General features: G+C 38.8%; 1 protein-coding gene across 2 annotated transcripts; it reads right to left on the reverse strand.

Moving 5' to 3' along the window:
• Window positions 1-1,922: 1,922 nt before the first annotated feature.
• Window positions 1,923-22,280, reverse strand: cracdlb (cracd like b). 2 transcript variants are annotated; one of them, XM_017458103.3, is made up of 11 exons: window positions 22,204-22,280; window positions 10,951-11,102; window positions 9,050-9,114; window positions 8,632-8,788; window positions 8,315-8,447; window positions 7,938-8,096; window positions 7,772-7,837; window positions 7,447-7,641; window positions 5,991-7,308; window positions 5,047-5,399; window positions 1,923-3,228 (listed from the first exon to the last, which is right to left on the reverse strand). In XM_017458103.3, the coding sequence occupies exons 3-11, from the start codon at window positions 9,096-9,098 to the stop codon at window positions 3,079-3,081; spliced, it is 2,580 nt and encodes an 859-aa protein (XP_017313592.1). In that variant the 5' UTR covers window positions 9,099-9,114; window positions 10,951-11,102; window positions 22,204-22,280; the 3' UTR covers window positions 1,923-3,078. The 2 variants fall into 2 exon arrangements, with proteins under 2 accessions (XP_017313592.1, XP_017313593.1); XM_017458104.3 differs by lacking the exon at window positions 22,204-22,280 and adding an exon at window positions 15,218-16,831.
• Window positions 22,281-22,703: the final 423 nt, after the last annotated feature.

Consider the following 22,703-nt stretch of genomic DNA (forward strand, 5'->3'; position numbering starts at 1 on the left):
TTAATGGTATCCACTAAACATAACTAGACATAACATGACACCAATAGAAGGCATCAAAATACTAGTTTGATCATTGCAGTTTCCATTAAGACCAATAAAATTCCCATTATAACCACTACAACCATTACAAATTCTATGAGGGTTTCTGCTGCTGTTTTTCAGCAAGGTTTACAGAAATTTAGTGGTAACCTGGGTTTACAGATTTACAGTAAACAACATATTTACAGTAATATAGTATAAAACTATGTCAGGTACTCATCGGGTGAGGAGGCCTGGGCTGCAGTCAGCATTCCAGTTCATCCCAAAGGTTTTCATTGAGGTTGAGGTCAGGATTTTGTGCATGTAACTCCAAATTTAGCAACCCATGTGTTAATTTACTTTACTTTGTGGACAGGGGCATTGTGATGCTGAAGCAGGTTTGGGCTGCAGAATTGTAATGCTACAGCAAAGAAAGACTTTCTAGACAATTGCGTGCCAACCGTTTGGGAAAGAGCCACATATGGGTGTGATGGTTAGGTGACCAAATGCTTTTGGCCGTATAGTGTATATTTAAATAATTTGCTTGACACTTGATACAACTGAGCAGTTTAGGAATAAAGGGCCTTGCTTAAGGGCCCAACAGTGGCGACTTGGAGATGCTGGGATTTGAGCTCCAGTTCTTCCAATCAATAGCAGAAAGCCTATAAACATCCTAATACGGGGAATGGCATCTCTATATTACCTTAGGTGTGACTGCGTGTGTATGTGCCGCTTTGTGCCTAGCGTTCCTGGGATAGATTCCGGATTCAACCTTACCTAGACAGCCACTAGAGGGCGGCAGAGAAATTTTAGCTTCACTTTTCAATCCCGTTCAATTTTACAGTGTTGTTTTCATCATATATAAAGCGAACAGGGGTCAGCATGGGCACTCTGACTGTTCTGTGACTACGTAGCCCCATAAGAAGCAAACTGCAATGCACCATGTGTTCCATCACCTTTCAATCATAGCCAGCATGAACTTTTTCTGCTTTTGTGGAATGGGACAAGACGGGGAGCCCATGACCCTGTTGCCAGTTCACCGGTTGTCCTTTCTTGGACCACTTGTGGTAGATGCTAACCACTGCATACTGGAAACACCCCACAAGACCTGCTGTTCTGGAGATGCTCTGACAGTGTCAGATGCTCTGTCGTACAGCCATCATCATTTGACCCTTGTCAAAGTAGCTCAGATCCTTACGCTTGCCCATTTGTCCTGCTTCCAGCACATCAACTTTGAAAACTGACTGTTCACTTGCTACTTAATATATCCCACCCCTTGACAGGTGGTACTGTGACGAGATTATGTTATTCAGTTTAACTCTGTGGTTTTATTGTTATGTTTAATCAATGTATATCAATTTAGTATCACCAGTCTACTATCGCCAGGCATGTTTTTGGAAGGTGGGAGGAAACCCATGAACCCGGGGAATACCCATGTGAACATGAGGAAAACACGTGAACCTCCACACAGACAGGAACCCCAGCTCAGGAACAAACCTGGGACCTCTTTATGTTGCAGGATTGACATCTTCCTGTTCATATTTCTATACATACAGTTTAATACAGTTTTAATCTTATGAATGCCAATAATTTGTATTAATGGGAAATATTTAAGTTAGCATTATTTCAGGTGCCTTTGTTCTGATTCATCATATAGTTTGCAGCTTCATCCAGAGAACCAAAGACTTCTGTATCATCCATTAGGAAATGTTTCTCCAGGATGTTGTTATTTCTAAAAAAAAAAAAAAAAACCAAAAAAAAAACCCTCACAAACGTGGTAAAATGATTTTGCTTTTCAGTATGACACATTTTCCACAAATCAATAATGAAAATAAAACTTGCTCGTGTGCTGCTTTTCAAACAATAAGAATATAGACAGACACTCAAAAGATTGGACACTCATATATATGTATATGCTTGTTTAATAAAACCTACTTGTTTGGTGCATAAGCATAAGCATTACTGAGTTACTGATAAATCTCCTGCATTCACAATTAAATTCACCTCTGTGGTGATGTACAACTGTAGCAGTTTTTTCAGACTAAACATTTTGCATATAAGGAAAAGGTAATAGTTGATCTCACATGCTTTTACTCTCGTGTTAACCAGAATACGTACTAAACAACTCTAATAACTCCATTATCAAAAATAATTTCAGAAACCCCAATCAGGAACATGGGAGGCTCGTACTAAAATATAGATCGTAAGCTTCAATATCATGGAAATTGTAAACATGACTTGGATATAGGTCAACTCAGAAATAGGCCTATTTGCATGTACTGAAGCTCTGTTACACTTATGCAAAGTTGCCTTGTTGTTTTTTCACTTTGGCACCAGCACTGCAACAAAATTAGCTGCCACTGCTACTGTACATGTTGCAGCTAAGTGAATTTCTGTCACTACTAGGGCCACCAAACATCATCTTTTTCGTGCCTCAATCTTAGATAATGAAAATTCCCTTTTGTTGTCACTGTCAGTCGCTCAACACTGAATAGGACACACCAAGTCTGTGTGTTAATGAACTAATTTACATGAAACATTTATGATAATTGTGGAAGGTGACACACCAGGAAATGCGGGTCATTTAGATATGCACATTTTCCAATTAAGAGAAAATTGTAATAAAACAATACAATAAGAGAGGATGATAATGTGCTATGTTTTTGCTCATCATCAAACAAGAATATTTTTTAAATACTGATGCTTTGCCTCTTCATTTTTTGATTATCTAAACCAGTTAAATTGATGGGTTTATTTGATACTGCAAAGGAATGAATTTGGGATAACATACAAATAAAACAACATAATATAATAGTAATGTTAATATGTGAATTTAAGATTTTCCATTACAGTGTAAATCAATTTTATCAATGTTCCAGTCTATTAAACTGTGTATTGGAAAAACAATTCTGTTTTCAGTATATTTTAAGTATTTTAGATTTCACTATTTGACAAGGCTTGGTAATTTTGCATATCTAGCATATTTAACCAGTCTGTGTTTTCCAAAAAAAATATGTATTTTGTCAATTGTCCATGTGCATTCTGAAAGTATTTACATAATTAAAAATTTATAGAATTTAAGGTCTTGTCGCTCCAGGCAAGAGACTTTCTCTTGGCAAGTTCCATCCAAGTCGGCTGTGCGCTGTCTGATGGAGGCTGCTGATCAGGCTCTGTTTGGTTGTTACTTTTGGCTCCAAGTTTTGATTGTCCCTGCAATATAAAAGAGGAAAAATTAAATGTAAGCTAAAAATTGGTTATTATTTGCACCAAATCTGACAGGCAGCTCTGACAGACAGAGGTAGGCTGTTACATAACGTAGGACCAGCAATTGCAAGTGTGCGGTCACCTCTCAGCTTTAATCTTGATCTGGGAAAGGACAGGGTGTTCCGATCAGCAGATCGTAGACATCTGATAGGCTTATTTAAGCTTAACAGATCCGACAGATAGGGAGGCGCCAGGCCATTTAATTACTTAAATACAAACAATGATACCTTAAAATCAATTCTATAACACACTGGCAATCAATTTAAAGAATGTAAAATCGCAGTGATATGACCACGTTTACGCACCCCAGTTTAAAATCTAGCAGCACCGTTTTGGACCATTTGAAGCCGTGAGATAGAAGTCTGGGATATTCCGGTATATATAGAGAATTACAGTAATCCAAGTGAGACAAAATGAAAACATGGATAACTCTCTCAAGGTCTCTAAAAGAAAAGAAGTACTTAACTTTGGCCAGAAGTTTCAGATGAAAAAAAGACTTGACTTAACTACTGAAATAATATGTTGGTCAAACTTGAGGGAAGAATCAAAAACCTAATTTTTGTCAGCCGGTTTAATGGAAGATGTAAGGTTGACAAGATTAAGGTTTGTATTTCCTTTAACCGCAGTGGGCCCAAACACAGTAACTTCTGTCTTGCTCTTGTTCAAATGTAAGAAATTCGAAGACATCCTAGATCTAATCTCAGCCAGACATGCAAGCAGGGTTTCTAGGCCTTTCTTGTCATGTTGTTTCATTGGCAGATAAATTTGGGTGTCATCCGCATAAAAATGGAAAGCCACTCAATGCTTCCTTAAAATTGACCCTGGTGGGAGCATATAAAGGGAGAAAAGGGTGGGAGCAAGAATGGAGCCTTGAGGGACACCACAGGTAAGGGGAGCTACAGAAGAAATGGAAAGGTAAAGATAGGATATGAAGCAACAAAGGGCACTTCCTCAGATGCTCACATAATAAGCAACATAAAAAATATACATATATGTAAAAACCAAATAAAGTTCATTAAAAAAAAAAATAGCTTTGCAAACGCTAAAGCATTCAGTGGTGTCTGGCAGAAAAATCCATTTTTTAAATATTATTTGGAAAGATTATAAATATAGTTTAGCGATAGACAGAAAGAATGACAAATACTTCTAGAAAGCAGAACGATGATATGCGGTAATGGTTTCAAGTGAATTGGAGAAATTCAGATTAACTTTTTATGTTCCCTTTATACTTCTTAAAAACTCCTTATACTCCTTAACCTGATTGTCCATAAGTGTGGAAAATTGGAACGGAAATGAAATTGTTAATATAATATAGAAGACAGAGAATTGCTTACAGTGCACTAAACATTGTAATCGGAGTACAATTTTGATAATCTCATAAGTTTTAAGCTCCTGCCTTTTAGTCTGTTATGCATAAGACTATGGGTACTATCAGGCAGCTGTGGCTCAGGTGGTAGAGTGGGTTGTCCGCTAATTGACTCCACATGCCGAAGTGTCCTTGGGCAAGACATTGAACCCCATGTTGCTCCCGATGGCAACCTAGCACCTTGCATGGCAGCTCTGCTACCACTGGTGTGTGAGTGTGTGTGTGAATGAGAAACAGTGTAAAGCGCTTTGTAGAACCGCTAAGGTTAAAAAAAAAAGCTGTATGTAAGTGCAGACCATTTACTTACTGCATGAATATTTATTACAATACATTTATATACACCATAATAAATGCATTCACAACATGTTATCTTTCGTGTAAGTGCTTTTCTATCTCACCTTAAAATCCAATAATTCATCTCTGTGTGTTGACTGGCTCACAGAACTCTGTTCTTCTCTCTGACTGGACATGGCCCATCTTTCCATTGCCCTAGGAGCCATTTTAGGTGGAATTTGCTGTGATGATTGGTTGACTGCTTGGGGTTTGCTGGTGGGTGGTAAGAGTGGTTTAGGCTGCAGGGATGGTTTTGAAATTGCTTGAGTGGAGCAGGATTGAGGTGTAGATAAAGATGTTGAATTTGGTGGTGGAGCTAGCTGAGGAGATGTTTTAGTGGAGAAGGACTGGTGGACTCTAGTCTTTTCTTGGGTGAGACTCCTCCATGTTGGTTCAGGTCTGCTGTCTGTTTCACTGCCTAATAAGCAAAAAAATGATCAAGTCATTCATTTTCCACAAAATAATGACGGCAAATTAAACAAATCCTCGATTGTCACAAATGAGTGCACAATAATTGCACACTGATGCTTATTATTCAAATCGAAATTAATCATAAAACAATATAAATAAATTCTACCATCAGTTTCCTTATTTACTAATTTCATCTTTGGTACACCTGTACAATCATGTACATTTCTGGTTGGAGCGCATGTAAATTTGTGTGTAATAACTTAATAATAATCTTTAACAACCTGAAAAATACTTGAAATAAACCAGATCATTATCAATTTCATCAGTTGTTACAGCAAGTACAGTAAGTAGAGTAGTATAAGCAATAACAAAAAAAAAGGGACAAAAAGAAGCAAATAGTGTTAATCATAACTGCACATGCGTTACATTGGACTAAATTATAGGTAATCTGGTTTACCGTCAACATGTAGGATGAGCTGTAAATGTGAATGTGGATCAGGTCATTTCTACCCGACTTTATGAATGAAGGCCATTTTCACAACTTAGTCTGAATTTTTACACAGTGTGAGTTACTCTCAGAAGTAATGCCAGAATGTACCTTTGTCTAAAGTTGGATCTCGTTGTGAATCCAAGCTCTGTGGTGCAGGATTTGTCAGAACATTTGCTTTTCTGTCACTACCGACTGCTTCCACGTCACTGGAAACTGGTTCCTTTACTGCTTGAACACGATGGCCTTCCAGACTATGTCGCTTCATTTCGGCCTCTAATTTGGGTAGCTCAGAGCGATACTTTAGAGACAGAGATGTGCTTCGCAGCTTAACCCCAAAAAGACCTCTTCTGTCCTCGGATTCCTCAGCTTTGTCGCTTTGTACAATTTCTGTGTTCTGTGAGCATCCCTCAGACTTTTCAGGATTGTCACCAGCTCCTGTCTTGGAGATATTTTGGCCTATTACTTCCCTCCACAAACTACTTCTTTTATCTGGAGTTGAGGGAGTATTTCTGCAAACCTCAGTGGATTTTGTGTTTTCCACTTTTTCCATTTGTACTGCCAGGTTTTGGTTGTAGGCTTGGCTCTTCTGTGTGTTACCAGAGTTTTCTTCATCCTGCTTAGCCACCGTCTCGTCACTTGTCTTGGAGCGATATTTTGCAGACGCGATGTTAAAACGAAACGAGGACGGTCTTAGTGGTTTATCGAATTCTCTTGGTGATTCAGCCAGGCCTGAAGATGATGCAATCTCCTTTTCAACCTCATGAGGTTTCCCACTTGATACTTTATCCAGAGGGCTGTTATTTAAGTTTGATAAGGTTGGCTTTTTGTTGCGTGGTACAGGAACAGGATGGGGTCTAGTTATGCTTTCTGGTGGTTTAGAAACATTCACATCTGTAGTTGTTTCCAATGACTCCATTTGATCTGTGCTACTTGCAGCCAAGCTATCATCAGTTCCTTCTTTTATTTTATAATAACCTGCTATATCCTCTGGACAAATGGACAGTGGTATTAAAGAAGTACTGACCTGATGCACTTCATTATCATTAATCTTATTTGTGTACTGGTTATCATTTGAAAGTTCTTTTGCCAGAGGTTCTCTGGTGCCGTTTGAGGCAAGCGGGTCATCAGAGGACACAAATGACGTGGTGTTGGTTCTGTCCTCATGTTGGAACGGCTCTGTAGTTTCGTTATTGCTGTTTAATGGACTCCATGGGCGGCCATCCAATGATGTCAGTTTCTCTGGTTCTTTCTGTAAGTGTGGACTGGAGGGAAGTGATACAGGTTCCTCAGCTTGGGTTGAATCTTCAGAGGCGTAGGAGTACTGGTGCATGATCTGCGCAGGTGTGACACTTTGCTGTGTCTCTTTGTTCTCTGAAAGCGTCTGATCCAGGCTGTTTGTACTGCTGGACCGAGGACGGTACAGAAACTGGGAAAGAAGTTAAGATGAAGAAATGAACAACAGACAGGCAACTAAAGCAAAAGAATATGCAAAGGTGACTGATTTGTGAAAAACTTGTGTCTTCAGAGCTGTTCTTAGATTAGTATTGCATACGATTATCCTTACAGGTGGTTTTTTCCCTTTGGTGCTAGCTCGTTGATTCCTGGGCTTGACATACATGCGATGACGAGCGGCTGAATTGTCTAACGTGGGAACATACTGGGCGGGGCTTGTGAAATCCACACCAACAGAGGGTGATTCTGCTGGCGACAGTTGAGGGACTGGAGAAAGTGGTCTTGATGAGGGTTGTGATAAACCACCCTGAGGTGCAAGAGAAATGTATTAATGAAGGATGTCTACACAGCGACAATGAAACACTCCCAACTTCACCAGTGCTAAAAACAGAGTACTCTTCTATACATGTAGTATTTTAGTATTATGTTGTCATTACCTGCTCTTCCTCTTCACTGCCTGTTCCTGCTAAACTTAACCAGCTGTGGTTTTTAGCCTGAGGATACTGTGATGGACAAAAAAAAAACCCAATGGTTTTACTCACAATGAAGGAATGCGACCAAACTTCATATTTACTTCTTATCAATTTGTGCCATTTCATTTACCTTAGAGGCTCCTCTTCGCATGGCTACCTCTTGGAAGGACATTTCAGGTGGACTACAAGGTAAGCCATCATCCTCGGAAGTTGTTCCAGAGTCTTCCATTCGCTTTCCAGGAATCAACAATGGAGGAGCCAGTCGCATGTTCTGTTGCTGTAGCTTCAACTGTTCAGAGTTACAAACAACTGCTATCCTTCAGATACTGCTTTTAAATTAAACATCCACTCTAGAAACCTGCTTTGTAATTTTTCTCTAGCGAACAGACCCAAATGTTGATGTTTCTGTAATTGAAAAAATGTCTGTTCATTAGTAATAAGGCCTAATACTAACATTAAAGATAAGAAGATACTATAACGTCTTGCTATGATGGACTATTAGCTGACCTGCAGAGCTTTAATATTGCTGTGAACATTCTCCTGCGAGAGAACCCGCGCTGGCTGTGAGGACTGGATCTGATCAGCCAGGAAGATGCTGTCATGAGACAATGCCCTGGAGCTTAATGTCGCCTCTGGATAGCTGCAACATCAGATTAAACAGACACCAGAAAGACTTGACCTCAGTTAGAGTACAGCAGCACGTGCTTTCAAATAAGAACCATCGTTCAAAAAATAAACACAAAGCCTGATACTGGAGCACATTTTCAAAGCAAGCTTACACCAGCTGGACTGGTATTTGATTGAATGGTAAATCTTTTACTCACTGACAGTCATCCTCTGAGTCATCCTCGCCTCTCCCTTCCTCCTGTGCAGTAACATCACCAGCAGACTGGCTCTGCTTCATCCGTCCTCCAGACTCCTTTTTCTTCAGACGCCCAAAAAGACGGACTTTGAGGAACTTGAATCTTGACTTCTTCCTCCCTGATAAGCATAGATAATAGAAACTATTTTTAAGTGATAATATTTAAGTTAATGGGGTTCCATGAACTCATGTTGACAAATTCCCTAATGTCTCAATTTCATAAATGAATCCATTCGTTTTGGGATAGGAAACTGATATAATGTGACACAATGTTTGTTTTTAAATATGTTAATAAAAATTGTGTAAATTGTAATTTCTCACAATATTTATATACCAGTACAGTTGAAAAAAAGAAAGAAAGAAAGAAAGAACTCTCTAACCTGCGACATCCTCAGTGTTTCCACTCACTTCTCCTGGGGTGGAATCCATCACTGTATCTTCTAACCTATATTATAAAACATAAGATATTATATGCTAAATTTATATGAATGTTTCAGTGGTGCCTTGCTTTTGCAATTGTGGCATGACCTACACAAGATATCACATTCATCTACAGCACCCTGCACCACCCTGGGTTCAAGGTTCATCATTATGAGCATCAAACTACATGCGTTGAATGACTCTGATGTAGTCTTAGCATGTAGAATAGTCAGGCAACACTGATAAAATTTTACCTGAAAGATTTTCAATATGCACTATCTTGAGAAAACAGAACTTTAAGTGAAATTAAAGTTTCATTAGTTTAATAAACAACCTTGGTCAATGACCTCATACATGTATGTACTTTGTTTTCCCTGCAACTTAGTGTTTCAGTGCCATACACTGATCAGCCATAACATTAAAACCCCCTGCCTATTATTGTGTAGGTCCCTCTTGTGCCACCAAGACAACTCTGAGCCACTGAGGTATTGACTCCACAAGACCTCTGAAGGTGTGCTGTGGTATCTGGCACCAAGACATTAGCAGCAGATCCTTTAAGTCCTGTAAGTTTTGAGGTGGGGCCTCCATGGATCAGACTTGTTTGTCCACCAGATTTCACAGATGTTCAATCGGACTGAGATCTGGGGAATTTGGAGGCCAAGTCACCATTTTTCCAGAACTTTGTCCTAGATTTGTTAGCTCTCTGGTCTTCAAATTCTTTCCCGTACCTTCTCTATCAAACTCTGAGGACTTCCAGAAACAGGTGTATTTATATTGAGATCACGTTAAACTTTAATTGCACACAGGCGAACTCCATTCAATAAAGCATGTGACTTCTGATGGCAACTGCTTAGGCAGCAATACCCAAATTGTACCTTTTTAACTTGTAAAGAATTTTGCAAAGTATATTGAATCTGTATAGATTCATGACATATAATCCCAAGCTCTGTTCAGTTCCAGGTTATAACACTACAAAATGTGGAAAGGTTCAATGGGTGAATACTTACGCAGGGCACTGTACACATTGTTTAGAAATACATTACATGGTTATAAAATATAAAAACAGTAGAGAGTGCTTGTGTTTTTCTTTTCAATTTGTATGACAGATCAGAAGCTTTCAAGAACACAATTAGGTTACTGGGATGAAAGGTTGTTTAACTGAGACAGAACCACCTGATGCAGGTGTGGAGTTGACTTTGGCCTGGGCTGAGACACTAGTTGCCTAGCAATCTACACCGCATGGATGGCATGGTATTATATTAAATCTCGTGCTCAGAATTACAATCAGGGAAACACAGACTTTGCCTATACTCACTTACGCATTAGTCACAGATATACATAGCATGGAAAATGGAATTACATTTAGAAAAGGTTAAAGCTATTAACACAGAATGTCTACCTTTGTGACCTTTTTATTGGGACGATATGAAAGAGCAACAAATGGCTTTTTATCAGGAAACATTATCCCAAACGGGAGGTTGTCAAACAGCCACTTATTGTGCATGTATTTTTCTTTCCCTATTTGTGCACTCTATTGAACGAAGCAATGAACTCCGCTGTATCAGGTCTCGGAAACAAGGTTCGCTATCCTGCCTGTAACAGGTCCCTTTGGGTTATTGTGTTCAAAAACGAGTTCTTGTGTTCTGCACTATACGTTCTTTCTTTGTATCGCAATAGCATTCAGCTTGTGAATGGCAAAACAAAGTCAAATGGCAAGATGAGACACAGCTGACTGAATAACGCACAGCTGAAAGGAAGATTGTATATTGATCCCACTTTCCTCCTCAGAAATCTTATAATAAGTATCATATGTATTTATACGCGGCTGTACATATCGCTTATTCGTATAAAGTAAACTTACCAGCAGGGTGACGTGAAGTCTCAGTGATCCCTACTTTCACTCTATTCTGTGGTTTCCTTTTTGTCCCTTGTTTGCTTCCGTCTCTCTGGGACGAAGGCTGTGCCCACACATACACTAACAGCCACCATCCGTTGCCATTACATCACTGACATCTGCAAACGAAAGAGAGGCGGGACAAAAGGTGCATGTGAATCTGTTAGTGGAAACAGCAGTGGGGGTGAGATCAAAATCAGAGTGAGTGCTTGCACTCCTTAGGTGCAGCAACGGAAAAATAAAACACTGTCACAATTACAATTATTACGTTTCCTTTTTTGCGCCTTCAACTGTAGAAAAACAAACTACAAACTCTAACTTTGTTCACAACAAGCGCTCGCTTTAATTATAACAAACTCTCGCTTTTTCTTTTTTTAAATGAAACTGAATGTACCTTAAGTTCCAGACCTTAACTCCTGCACAAAGTCATGAATCCTGAATATATATATATATATTTTTAAAGAATATCATTAATGCAATAATTTTGCAATCTGTCTTCTTGCATGTTCTCTCCCCCACTTCATTTAAACCCAGTCACCCTGCTGCATTTTAATGAGCCTGACTCGGCACAAGTCGTATGTAGCGTGACAGTTTCTAAGTAATTAGTTACTATTCTACTCGGGTTAAAGCAATCTCTGATAAACACGACTGAAGAGAATGCAGCAAGGGGTTACAATCCTCCCTATTCACCGAACCAGGTCAATCAAAAGAGCAATGCTTAAAAATTAAACTCCAAAGGGGGGTACATTTCTGCACAGCTCTGCCAATGAGAGGCGACTTTTCAGCATTCTGGTAGCGTACTGACTCTGAACAGAGGTAGACTACTGAGTATGAAGCCACTGGACTGATAATTAATATTCAATCATCTATCTTGCTGCCAAAACCTCCTGGATCCTCTTCTTCACATGATACATTTGTTTTCATATCTAATCTATATTGTGGCATTAAGTCTCCTAATGAAGGCAAGATCTTTCCCTGTTTACTAAGGCATACTCTATTCACTGAATCATAAATAAAGGGCTGATTGTTTGAACTAGCAGGTCTTTCGCTCTTTTCCCGTTGCACGTTTGCATGTTTTCAACTTCTGCCCGTCGGCTTCTCTATATTTAGTTCATTAATGGCTATGCAAATGCCTTGTACTGTGTAGTTGGAGGCTCCCCAAAGATAAGGAAGTGTGCTGCTGAGCTTTCCATGAGGAGATCTACCAGCTGGGGTTTGCTTTCTTTCTATACGATCCTTTCATTAAAACAAATGTATGACTCATGTATGGTGGCTCATACATGGGGAAGTCAAAGCCACACTATTTATGTGAACCATTCAACAAATGTTGAATTTTGTATTTTTTTAAAACTCCATACATCTTAAAATCCACTGAAATATGAATGACCTATATTAATCTGAGTGAACATTTTGAAATCAGTGTTACTATTTTACAGATATAACCTGATGTTACCTTGATTTGCTCACTTTTCTAGATGCAATCATGGGGCAGCGTGCTCAGCACTTCATTTAACTCCACAGTGCTATTATTCCACCTAGCAGTCAAAAACAGGATCTGCAACAGGCCATAATACAGGCCCACTGGGGCAGGAGTCTTGTTGCCTCATGCTTGCTCCATGAACATTTTCAGTGGAGGAGGAGGAGTAGTGAACAGGACAGTTAATTACAGGGTTGTCCAGCTCATGGTTTTTACACCAAACTGGGCTAGTATAAAGATTCTCTGTTTCTCCAACACTAACATAATGCTTTATGACCACTTACACAGTTCTATTTTTTTTCTTAGAGGTTTAATTTGACTATTTATAGTTTGTATAAATATGTATGTTGTTACAGTGACAACAGAGTTATATCATTTTTCTCCATTCTTTGACATGTCATACAGCACCGCATCATCCTCCTAAGAAAACGAGGAGTACGCTGAGCTACAAAATCATGGTTTTCTAAAATAAATCAACCTGGAAGATGTCAAAACCACTTTCTGTAAACAAAAATCTGCGTCTTGACTCGGGTGTTATGCCAACTTCACAAAAAATGGACTTGATGACAGCCGACATGTCAGGCAAACTCCTACTGCCACAGAGAACTCCATTTCCTAGAACACACAGTGGTCTACAAATATGGCCGGCATGGACTACACTTCCCAACAACGGACTCTGTCACGTTCACATTCGTCTAATTACTAATCACCCGCACCCGAGATCAATCACAGCTCAGAGTATATAAGTACCTCTGATACACATTCTCACAGCGAAGCAATGCTTGTGTTTGTAGCTGGTTTATTATTTATCGCTATTGTGGTTTTGATCATTGCTCTCTCCCTGGTTTTTGTGTTCTGGCTGTATGGTTTGCACGTTGCATGAACTCGCCTGTTTTTAATTTAGGGCCTTGCCTACCGATTTGGACATGTTTACCTGTGTTTCTTTAATAAACTTTCTCTCTCTCTCTGCATTGGCATCCGTATCCGCTGTACCTATTGTGACATAATGCTTATAGGAATATGCTCTTTTAGGTGTTTCTGTAGATTTTTGTCAGTAGGCCTTATGGGTATTATGAAGCTTTGTTAATGCTACCCTTATGTAAAGTGGTTTTTGTGGGAATTTTACATAAAAATAACCTAAAATAAAAGGCACACTAATTGTCATAGTTAAATAGCATTAGAACAGATATCTTCTGGTAAGACTGATAAATGGTTCAACTTGGAAGGAGCTTAAATACAGTTATTGCAGATGATACTATAATTTAGAACAGCTTCTTCACTAGTCTTGGCCAATCACGCGTTCTCACATTGTTCAGGTGTTTATTGTATAAGGAAACTCCTCTCTGACTCATCAAATAAACATTAACAGAAGAGCTTAGGTTTTTGCTGATTACACATCACATGACATTTGTGGTATTTACTTTATGGACTATGAGCAAAGCTCTTCAAATATTTCAAAAGAACTGCAATCTACCTGTTAGAAGAAACTTTAATGTGGCTGTTATTGCGAAACGGCAATGCCGTTCGAAATGTTCTGTCTTGATTACGGGCCATTCTGTTCTTTTCAGACCCTTCCTTTCCACCCCTCTTCTGGCCCTAACTCTTCTGAATGCTCTAATTCAGGTGCTGTGTTACACTCAGGAAATATTATCTGTATAGGGAGGAAACTTTGGTCCATTTATTCACTAAGAAAGACCACGTAGGAAGAATTCACTCTTACACACGGTCATGTGATCCAACTGTGTATAACAATAATGCTGTATAAAAAAAATTAGAATAGTGTTGCTTTGTGTTATAATATGGAATACACCACAACAGGGAGTGCTGTTGTAGGAAAATGCGATGTGGCCCGGTGCGAAGAGTTAATTTTACCACCCCAAATTGAATTCTTTTCCAAATAACAGCACATCACACAGCACTCAGCAATGTGCACGTTCCAACAATGTTAAATAAACATAGAAAACATTCATTTTACATTGTTTACATTGGAGCGCCCACCATCCAATCAACCAATCATGGGGCAGCAGTGCAATGCAATAAAATCATGCCAATACAGGTCACGAGCTTCAGTTAATGTTCAAATCAAACATCATAATGGAGAAAAAATGTGATCTCAGTCACTTTAGCCATGGCATGGTTGTCGGTGTCAATCAGAAACTGATGATCTCCTGGGATTTTTACACACAACTCTCTAGAGATTACACAGAATGGTGTGAAAAACAATAAAAGAAAAAACATCCAGTGAGCGGTAGGTCTGTGGGCAGAAACGCCTTGTTGATGAGAAAGGTCAGAGGAGAATGGCCAGACTGGTTTGAGCTGAAAGAAAGGACATGGTAACTCAAATAACCACTCTTTACAACTATGGTGAGCAGAAATGCATCTTCGAACACACAATCCTTGAGGGAAAATAGGCTACAACAGCAGAAGACCATATCAGGTTTTACTCCTGTCAGTAAAGAAGAAGAATCTGAGGCTGAAGTTGTCCAAATTGGTCAGGAATGAACCTTAGAAATATTTAAATATAGATTGGTTTTCCCCACTAGTTCATATCTTATATTCTTCCCATGCAGAAGGATAGAGCAATAAAAAATCATATTTTATGGATCTGGCAGTTAATTAATATCCCCAAGTGTGGAGAACATCTCAGTGGCAACCACACTATATCTACTTTGTACAAACACACACCTAGTATAAGTTACGTAATTTATAGCAAACAGAATAGAACTGAACAGGTTAAGGTTCTCATGTGAGAGTTACATGGAAGATAACTTAGTTATAGTCCGGTAGTGTAGTCCGTGTGGCTCTCTGTTTTAAAGTTCTTCTCCCAAAAACTTGTAAATAAAATATTCAATATTAATATTGTGCAACAAACTAGGCAAATAAAGTTCTGTGCCACATGAGCTCAGAGAGCTGCTTGATCATTAACGGTGTTATTACAGACACACACACTGTTCCTTAGCAATCCAGTAAAGTATTCCGTCTTGCTAACTGACCTTTGGATAGCTATTATCTGTGATCTATCTCAGTCTGCTCTCTCCCTCTCTCTCGCTCTCTCAGCTCACTTTCATATTATGTAAGTGTAATAAGTTATCCTTTATTAGCTCACTTCAGCTTCTTCTTAAAAGAAACACTTTAGCTCAAAGGGTGAAGTGATCACTTAGCATGTGCGTTCTCCGGCTCAGGCTTTTAGGCCATGGTTAAGATTGTATCCTATTGCCTGGCAGGTACTGAGTTGAAATCCTGGCTGCCTCTGTTGGGACCTTACACTGTATTCTGCCTCCCTTGCTTAAGTTGCATTGGCTACAATGCAAATATACTTTTGTAGATGGAAAAAACGTCTGAACAAATACACATTTGTAAGAAAGTGTACAATAACAGTATAAAGATCTCAAAGTATAAAAATCATTCACTGTATGTCAAACATTTTACATTTACATTGCATCAAACGCAACAAATGAGGAAATACAAGCAAACATCCCAAGGAATATCATTTAAATACCTCAATCCTTCCATCCATCTCCTTCAGGACCGCCATCCCAGGGAGCATGGGGCACAAGGCAGGGTACACCGTGGACAGGGTGCCAATCCATCGCAGGGCACAATCACATACACACGTCCATTCAGACACTACGGACACTTTGCATATGCCAATCAGCCTACCATGCATGTCTCAGTTGCCTAAACAAACAGGTCTTAACATGCGACACTGACTTTGTACACTGCTCATTTAATGTTCATGATCTTGCTCCAGCCACCCTTACAATGTAAACATTTGCCTCTTAACTGTAGTACTGAGAAGTAAGGAACGCTTTAAGCCAACTAAAAAGCAATCTTTGATGGAGAATGGGTAAGGAGACAAAGGGGCTCTGATATATAATCTAAATAAATGAATGAATGGATAAATAAATAACAATTACGAATAAACATACAAATATAGGAAAAAAATGTCCTTCATCTAAAAGTGATGGGTATCTACACATACATTATATTTGGTTCACATCAATACAGTAATTGAATATTTTCAGATACAAGACAAAATTCAAATGACTTAGTTATTGGAGTTAAAATCAGAATAGTTTATTAAACGTGATCCATATGTAATGGCTTAAATACTTTTCCTGTTCAACACATTAAGCATTGGGTGTTCAGAAATTGTCTCCTTACATTTTTCTGTTTCGCAAATACTGTATTATTATCCAGGGCACAACACAAGCAGTTAAAGGTTAAAGACTTTGCTCAAAGTCCCAACACTGGCGCACTGATCATCATGGGAGTTGATGACAAAGTGAGTTTTGGACGAGAGTTGCGTTTCGGAATGAACCATTACATGAGATCTTGATATTGAAATCAAAAGTGTGGGATCAATAAAAGCAGTATGATTTTGGGGGGGGGGGGGGGGGGGGGGGGGGGTAGTAGAGTTAATGAAGTTGTAGTCTACAACTTCAATGATCCTCAGCCCAGGACCTCATCATAAGTCAAGCTCATATTCATGTTCAGTGTCTTCTGATTATTAATAACATTCTCCTGTATGCAAACACATGACTCCTTATAAATAACCGGCACACTTAAAAACTCGGCCGATTCTTTATCTGCCTGTCTTGATTAGTTTTTACCATAATGTTCCACATCTCCTGATTTAGGGGCCGTTTACACGAAACGACAATGTTTTCAACTAAAAATGCAAAACTATTTTATGCGGTTTGGCTGTTCGTTTACATGACAGCGGTGTTTTGGGGCCTGAAAACGCAAACTTTTCAAAATGGGTTTCAAAGTTCAAGTTTTTGAAAATGATGCCGTTATCGTCTCCGTGTAAACATACAAAAATGAGAATTTGTGAAAACGATGATGTCGTGCGCCAACGAAGGGTATTCAAAATCTTATATTTTATCTTTATAATCGTCCGTTTTGGAGTACATCTGTGTCCTTTTGTTGCTAATAGAAAGCAGACTGACTGCCAGTGTTTCACTATTTGATCTGTATTTGCCGATTTTGGTTTTTTTTTTAACAAAAATTTTCATTAGATTCCAGTTGACATTATTTATAATGTACAATAAGTTAAGCACTGGGTTACAAGGACTCCTGGGAGACACAATGTTGAGTAAAATGGAACTAAAAGACCTCATTCATGTCCACTGTTTGGAAAGCTAGGGGTGAGGGAGTCATAACCCATCAAACAGCCGAGATACACCTTCACATCAGTGCTCTCCACATGGTCATGGAATTGCCCCATTGTGCTCAGTTTACCTCTGCTCCACTGTCACAACATAAGAATCTCATGGACTGAGAGCAATTGCAACTTCAGGAGTTGCAAACAAGAAGACGACACAGGAGTACAATATACACTATTTGGCCAAAGGTATGTGGACACGTGACCGTCACACCCATATGTTCTTCCCCCAAACTCTTGCCATAAAGTTGGAAGCACACAATTTGTCTTGAATGTCTTTGTATACTGTATCTTTACAATTCCCCTTTACTGGAAGTAAGAAGCCCAAACCTGTTACAGCATGACAATGCCCCTGTGCACAAAGCGACGTAGATGAAGACATGGTGTGTCAAGGCTGGAGTTGAAGAACACCTTTGGGATGAACTGGAACACTGACTGCACCCATGCCTCCTTGCCTGGCCTCACTAATGCTCTTGTGGCTGAATGAGCACAAATCCCCATGGCCACGCTCTGAAATCTATTGGAAAGCCTTCCCTGAAGAGTGGAGCTTATTATAACAGCAAAGGAGGGCCTTAACCTGGAATGGGATGTTCAGCAATCACATATGGGTGTGATAGTCAGGTGTCCACAAACCTTTGGCCATACAGTGTACTTGAACTACTGGCTCATATAATCAGAGCATAATCTGATTCTGCACTACATATCTGCTATCTTTGTCAGAAACAGTAAAGAGCACTTTCAAGCTAATTAAAATGTCATTTACATGTATTCAGTTGGCAAACACCTTTATTCAAAGTGACCTACTAATAAGACGGTATGTAGTCTGAGCATACAGCAGGATCTTATAAAGAAAACAGTGGTTCCCTGGCAGTGGCTCCTTGGCAGTCCTGCAATGTGAACCTCACAGCCCTGAGCACAGATCTGTGGAGCTCCTACTGTTACTACAAAAGGCCTTTCATTCAAAAGCTAAAGCAAAAAGATCAGCCAAGTTTAATGAACCTCTGGGTTTTGATAAGATCACAGGTCTAAAAAAAAAAAAAAGCCCATCGGTTTTTCTCACTCTTTTAAATACATGGCCTTTACTATTAGTCTCAGTTGTAGTTACTGAATAATATATCTGTGACTGATTAATATGCTTAAGATGTTTAATAAGCCAGACTACCTCTATAATGGGCAAGAACATGAAAACACTAAATTAAATGAATTCCTTACTGTTTTATAACGTACCACAATTTTTGCAATTTGTTTTAGAATATGACATTTATTTTCAACTATACAACAGTTTGTATCTCCAAGGATACATTGTTCTGTAGGGTATCTCTCTCTATTTATATGTGTATGTGTGTGTGTGTGTGTGTGTGTGTGTGTGTGTGTGTGTATATATATATATATATATATATATATATATATATATATATATATATATATATATATATATATATATATATATATAAAATTAATATTTTCTGCACTACTTTTTAAAGGTCTGGAGACTGTATTAAAACCTGAAAATAGAGAAAAATATAAATCTAAGGTGAAAGTCTAAGGTGATTGTGGACACCAAGACATCACACAGGTAAACTGTTTTTGTTGCTGTTGTTGTTTTAAATTCAAAGCATCTCAGCGCCTGTTGGCCAGACATCTCTTGCGTGCTAATGTGCACTCACCAATGCAATATTGAAAAAGCAAGAGGGTATATGTCACAGGAAGCCTGATGTTGGTTTGCAGCACACTACAGAATATACATTTTTAAATTGATAAATATATCCTTAATGAGCAAGCCAGAGGCGACGGTGGCAAGGAAAATCTCCCTGAGACTATATGAGGAAGAAACCTTGACAGGAACCGGACTCACAAGGGAACCCGTCCTCATCTGGGTGACCATGCAAATCCATACACATTAAAAGATTTGAAGCCAATCAGCCAAAGTTTACATTAGGTAGTAAATTTGTGTGTAAATTTACACACACACACATATAGGAGCACAAGTAGGATACAAACGATTAACGTTTCATATCCATAACCTATGTGGCACTGTATGTGTTGATGCCCAGGTGCTGGTATCAAGTCACATGACTTGAGAACATGAGCCTGCCCACTCTTCAATGTTTCCCACTGAAATTAGGCCCACCCAGTCACTGCTCCTCCCCAGAGCCTGACAAACGTTCATATCTCCCAGGAAACATAACCCATTTAAGGGTTACCGTGTAGCACTCTTTTCATTTAACTCTGAAACCTTTCAATGTGCGACGAATATAATTACGTGGAGTGTACCAAGTCTAGTAATACAAGTACACTACTACAAACACACAGAAATGTAAACATGCAATAACCCGGGGTTGTACTGTACATACTGTACCTAAACATAATACTTAAAGCACAAATTGTGCTTAATTTTAGAAAAATTACTTCACAGTCTTTCAAACTTATTCAAAAATACCAGGGTGTGGTTAAAAAAAAAAGAAAAAGAAAAAAAAAAGAAAGCATTCACAATCTCTCTATTACAGATTAACTTTACATTCAACTAAGCTTGCAAAAGAGCTCTTTGTTATCTTCGCCAACAAACTAAAAGTGTTCTCTATTTCCGAGTCCCATACGATATTTTGGGACAAAGAGTTCTGGCTGCAACGCTGTACTAAAAACATTGAGGACAAAGTGATACGTTTTTGATAAACTTTGATAAACGCAAAGTACTCAGTCTTACTGAACAATCTCTCTCTCTCTCTTTACCTCCCTCTCCCTCTCTCGAGAGGGAGAGCCCTTCCTCGAGAGGGAGAGCTCTCTCTGTCGAGCCACACATGATTTTATGGAGATGCCAGTGATCCTGAGCCTTTCTGCACTCTGGACCTGCCTGATCCGTTCGGATGCCCTACCTCTGGATGGAACTTTCATCAATCGGACGCTACAGCCTGGAGATCGCTGAGGACGGTACCGCTTGAAGTACTATGGAAATGGTTTTGGACCTCAATTCCACATGGACATTCTCACTGTGGTTGCTGGGACGACGGTTGCTACTATGGCCTTGGACTGCAATTACCACATGCAGATTTGCACTCGGGTCTCCTTTAGTGAACAGTGGACTAGTTCAACAAACAGACTTCACATTAAACCATAATGAACTTTCTTTTACTCTCACACTATCTGTTGTTACCCAGATGAGGACGGGTTCCCTTCTGAGTCTGCTTCCTCTCAAGGTTTCATCCTCAGATCATCATAGGGAGTTTCCCCCCTCGCCACCGTCTCGCTCAATAGGGATAAATTCACACGCTTAAAATCTGTATCCTGTGTTTATATGTTTCTGTAAAGCTGCTTTGAGACAATGTTCATTGTAAAAAGTGCTATACAAATAAAATTGAATTGAATTGAATAAATTAAAATGAATCCTATACCATATCAGTGCAATACAACGCAAGATCAAGTATATATACTTTAATAGAGCTGCATCTTACATTGTCACCTGAATTAATTTTACAAAAAGGTCAACTTTCATACAATATTGGACCATTGTAAAAAACATAAATAATTAATGGATGTGATTTTTATCTTTTCAAATCTCTCTCCCTGGTCCTAAATTCTTTTTACTTTTTTGTATTCATACATTCTGAATGACAGGAAAAAATTATTAGTTAAAGCCTCATGTCACATAAGATCACATAATCAGCACACACTACACCCGAAGACTAAGAAGGAAGAAATCTCAAAACAGGGGGGGAAATAAGGTACATTTTACTTCTTAGGAAATTTCTGCTTTTCCTCATCTTCACTCCTTCTGGATTTTTACTCCTCAAATTATATTCTCATCTCAGTATCACCGAATGGCACTGTGCCTTTACTCATTTACGCTCCAAATCTGAAAAACAACACCTTAAGGAATATTTCTTATTAATATCCTATTATTGTTCAATTTCAGATTTGATGTATCTTTCCAAAGTGGTAATCTCTTGAGCCCAAACATAGCTAGCAAGAGTATATACACAATAAATAAAATATCTCTCACATGGAAATGACAGTAATAAACTGATTCAGAGCAAGTCACACTACAGTCATTTACAGCTAGCTTATGGATATATGTGAGGAAAAGGAAAACGGTTACTGTAGGAATGTATCTTTGTAAATCTTTTCTCCATGGAAATAAACTTTGATTATTATTGATGTACTGAACATTTAAGAATTTAATGCTTAAGAGAAAAGACCCAAGACCAAAAACATTGATCAGTTCTTGATCAACAGCAGAAACGATACCAGTTTCCTCACTGTACTTTTTAAACGCGTTGATTTCAGACTCATGTAAGAGGGTAGAAAGTTCATTTCAGTAAACATTTAGTATATTCTTTCCGACACATTCATTTCATTCTCAAGAATTATTTGTAATCTTCATATAGATTCACACTGACCAAGTGTATAGAAATATATATTTTTTTTAATTAACACCTTTAGCCTATAATAGCCGTCATTTCCTTTCTACATAACTTAAACATGTACTTTCTTGATTTGACAAGAAATATTTTTGAATTACAAGAACAAAATCTGAGTACCGTTTGTAGCAAGAAAGGACAAAGTATAACGACCATCTTACCTGAAGCGGCGCAACGCGCGACCGACCATCACGCACCTGCAGGTGTTTAGAACGCTGTGAAATGCCTGTCACACGACGCTAAGCCACGCCTCCTCCATCTGTCTCAAACAATCATTGGTCAAAATGTCTGCCCTTCAACGCAACGTCACATGTCTCCGCCCAGAGAGCTTCGTATCCCTGTAAGGCTCTAGGAGTGGGCAATCCCTATAACCTCAAAAGTAGGAGTATTTATTTGACTGTTTATTTAGTGTAAAAAAGCAAACCACACCCCAAACAAATGTAAATTATTTAATTTACGTTGAAGTCAAACAGATATTACAAAGGAATTGCCCAGAATGTTGATAATAGTTGGATTTACATTCGATTTTATACTGAAATGTGACATTTTTCTTTATAACGGCCCATGGGTTGGTCTTGGTTAAACGATAAAGGAACGATTTTCCAACTAAGTTTTCAGATGGAGAGCGTCTTCACGGTGAAATAAACATTTTAACTGATCC

The sequence above is a fragment of the Ictalurus punctatus genome, chromosome 26 (assembly GCF_001660625.3).
Source record: "Ictalurus punctatus breed USDA103 chromosome 26, Coco_2.0, whole genome shotgun sequence".
In the NCBI taxonomy this organism is placed as follows: Eukaryota; Metazoa; Chordata; class Actinopteri; order Siluriformes; family Ictaluridae; genus Ictalurus; species Ictalurus punctatus.

Coding starts and splice junctions, on each gene's coding strand:
- cracdlb (XM_017458103.3), bottom strand. CDS start 9,098: ATGGATTCCACCCCAGGAGAAGTGAGTGGAAACACTGAGGATGTCGCA. Junction 7,838..7,937: donor TGCGAAGAGGAGCCTCTAAG/GTAAATGAAATG, acceptor TGTCCATCACAG/TATCCTCAGGCTAAAAACCA. Junction 5,400..5,990: donor AGATCCAACTTTAGACAAAG/GTACATTCTGGC, acceptor TTTGCTTATTAG/GCAGTGAAACAGACAGCAGA.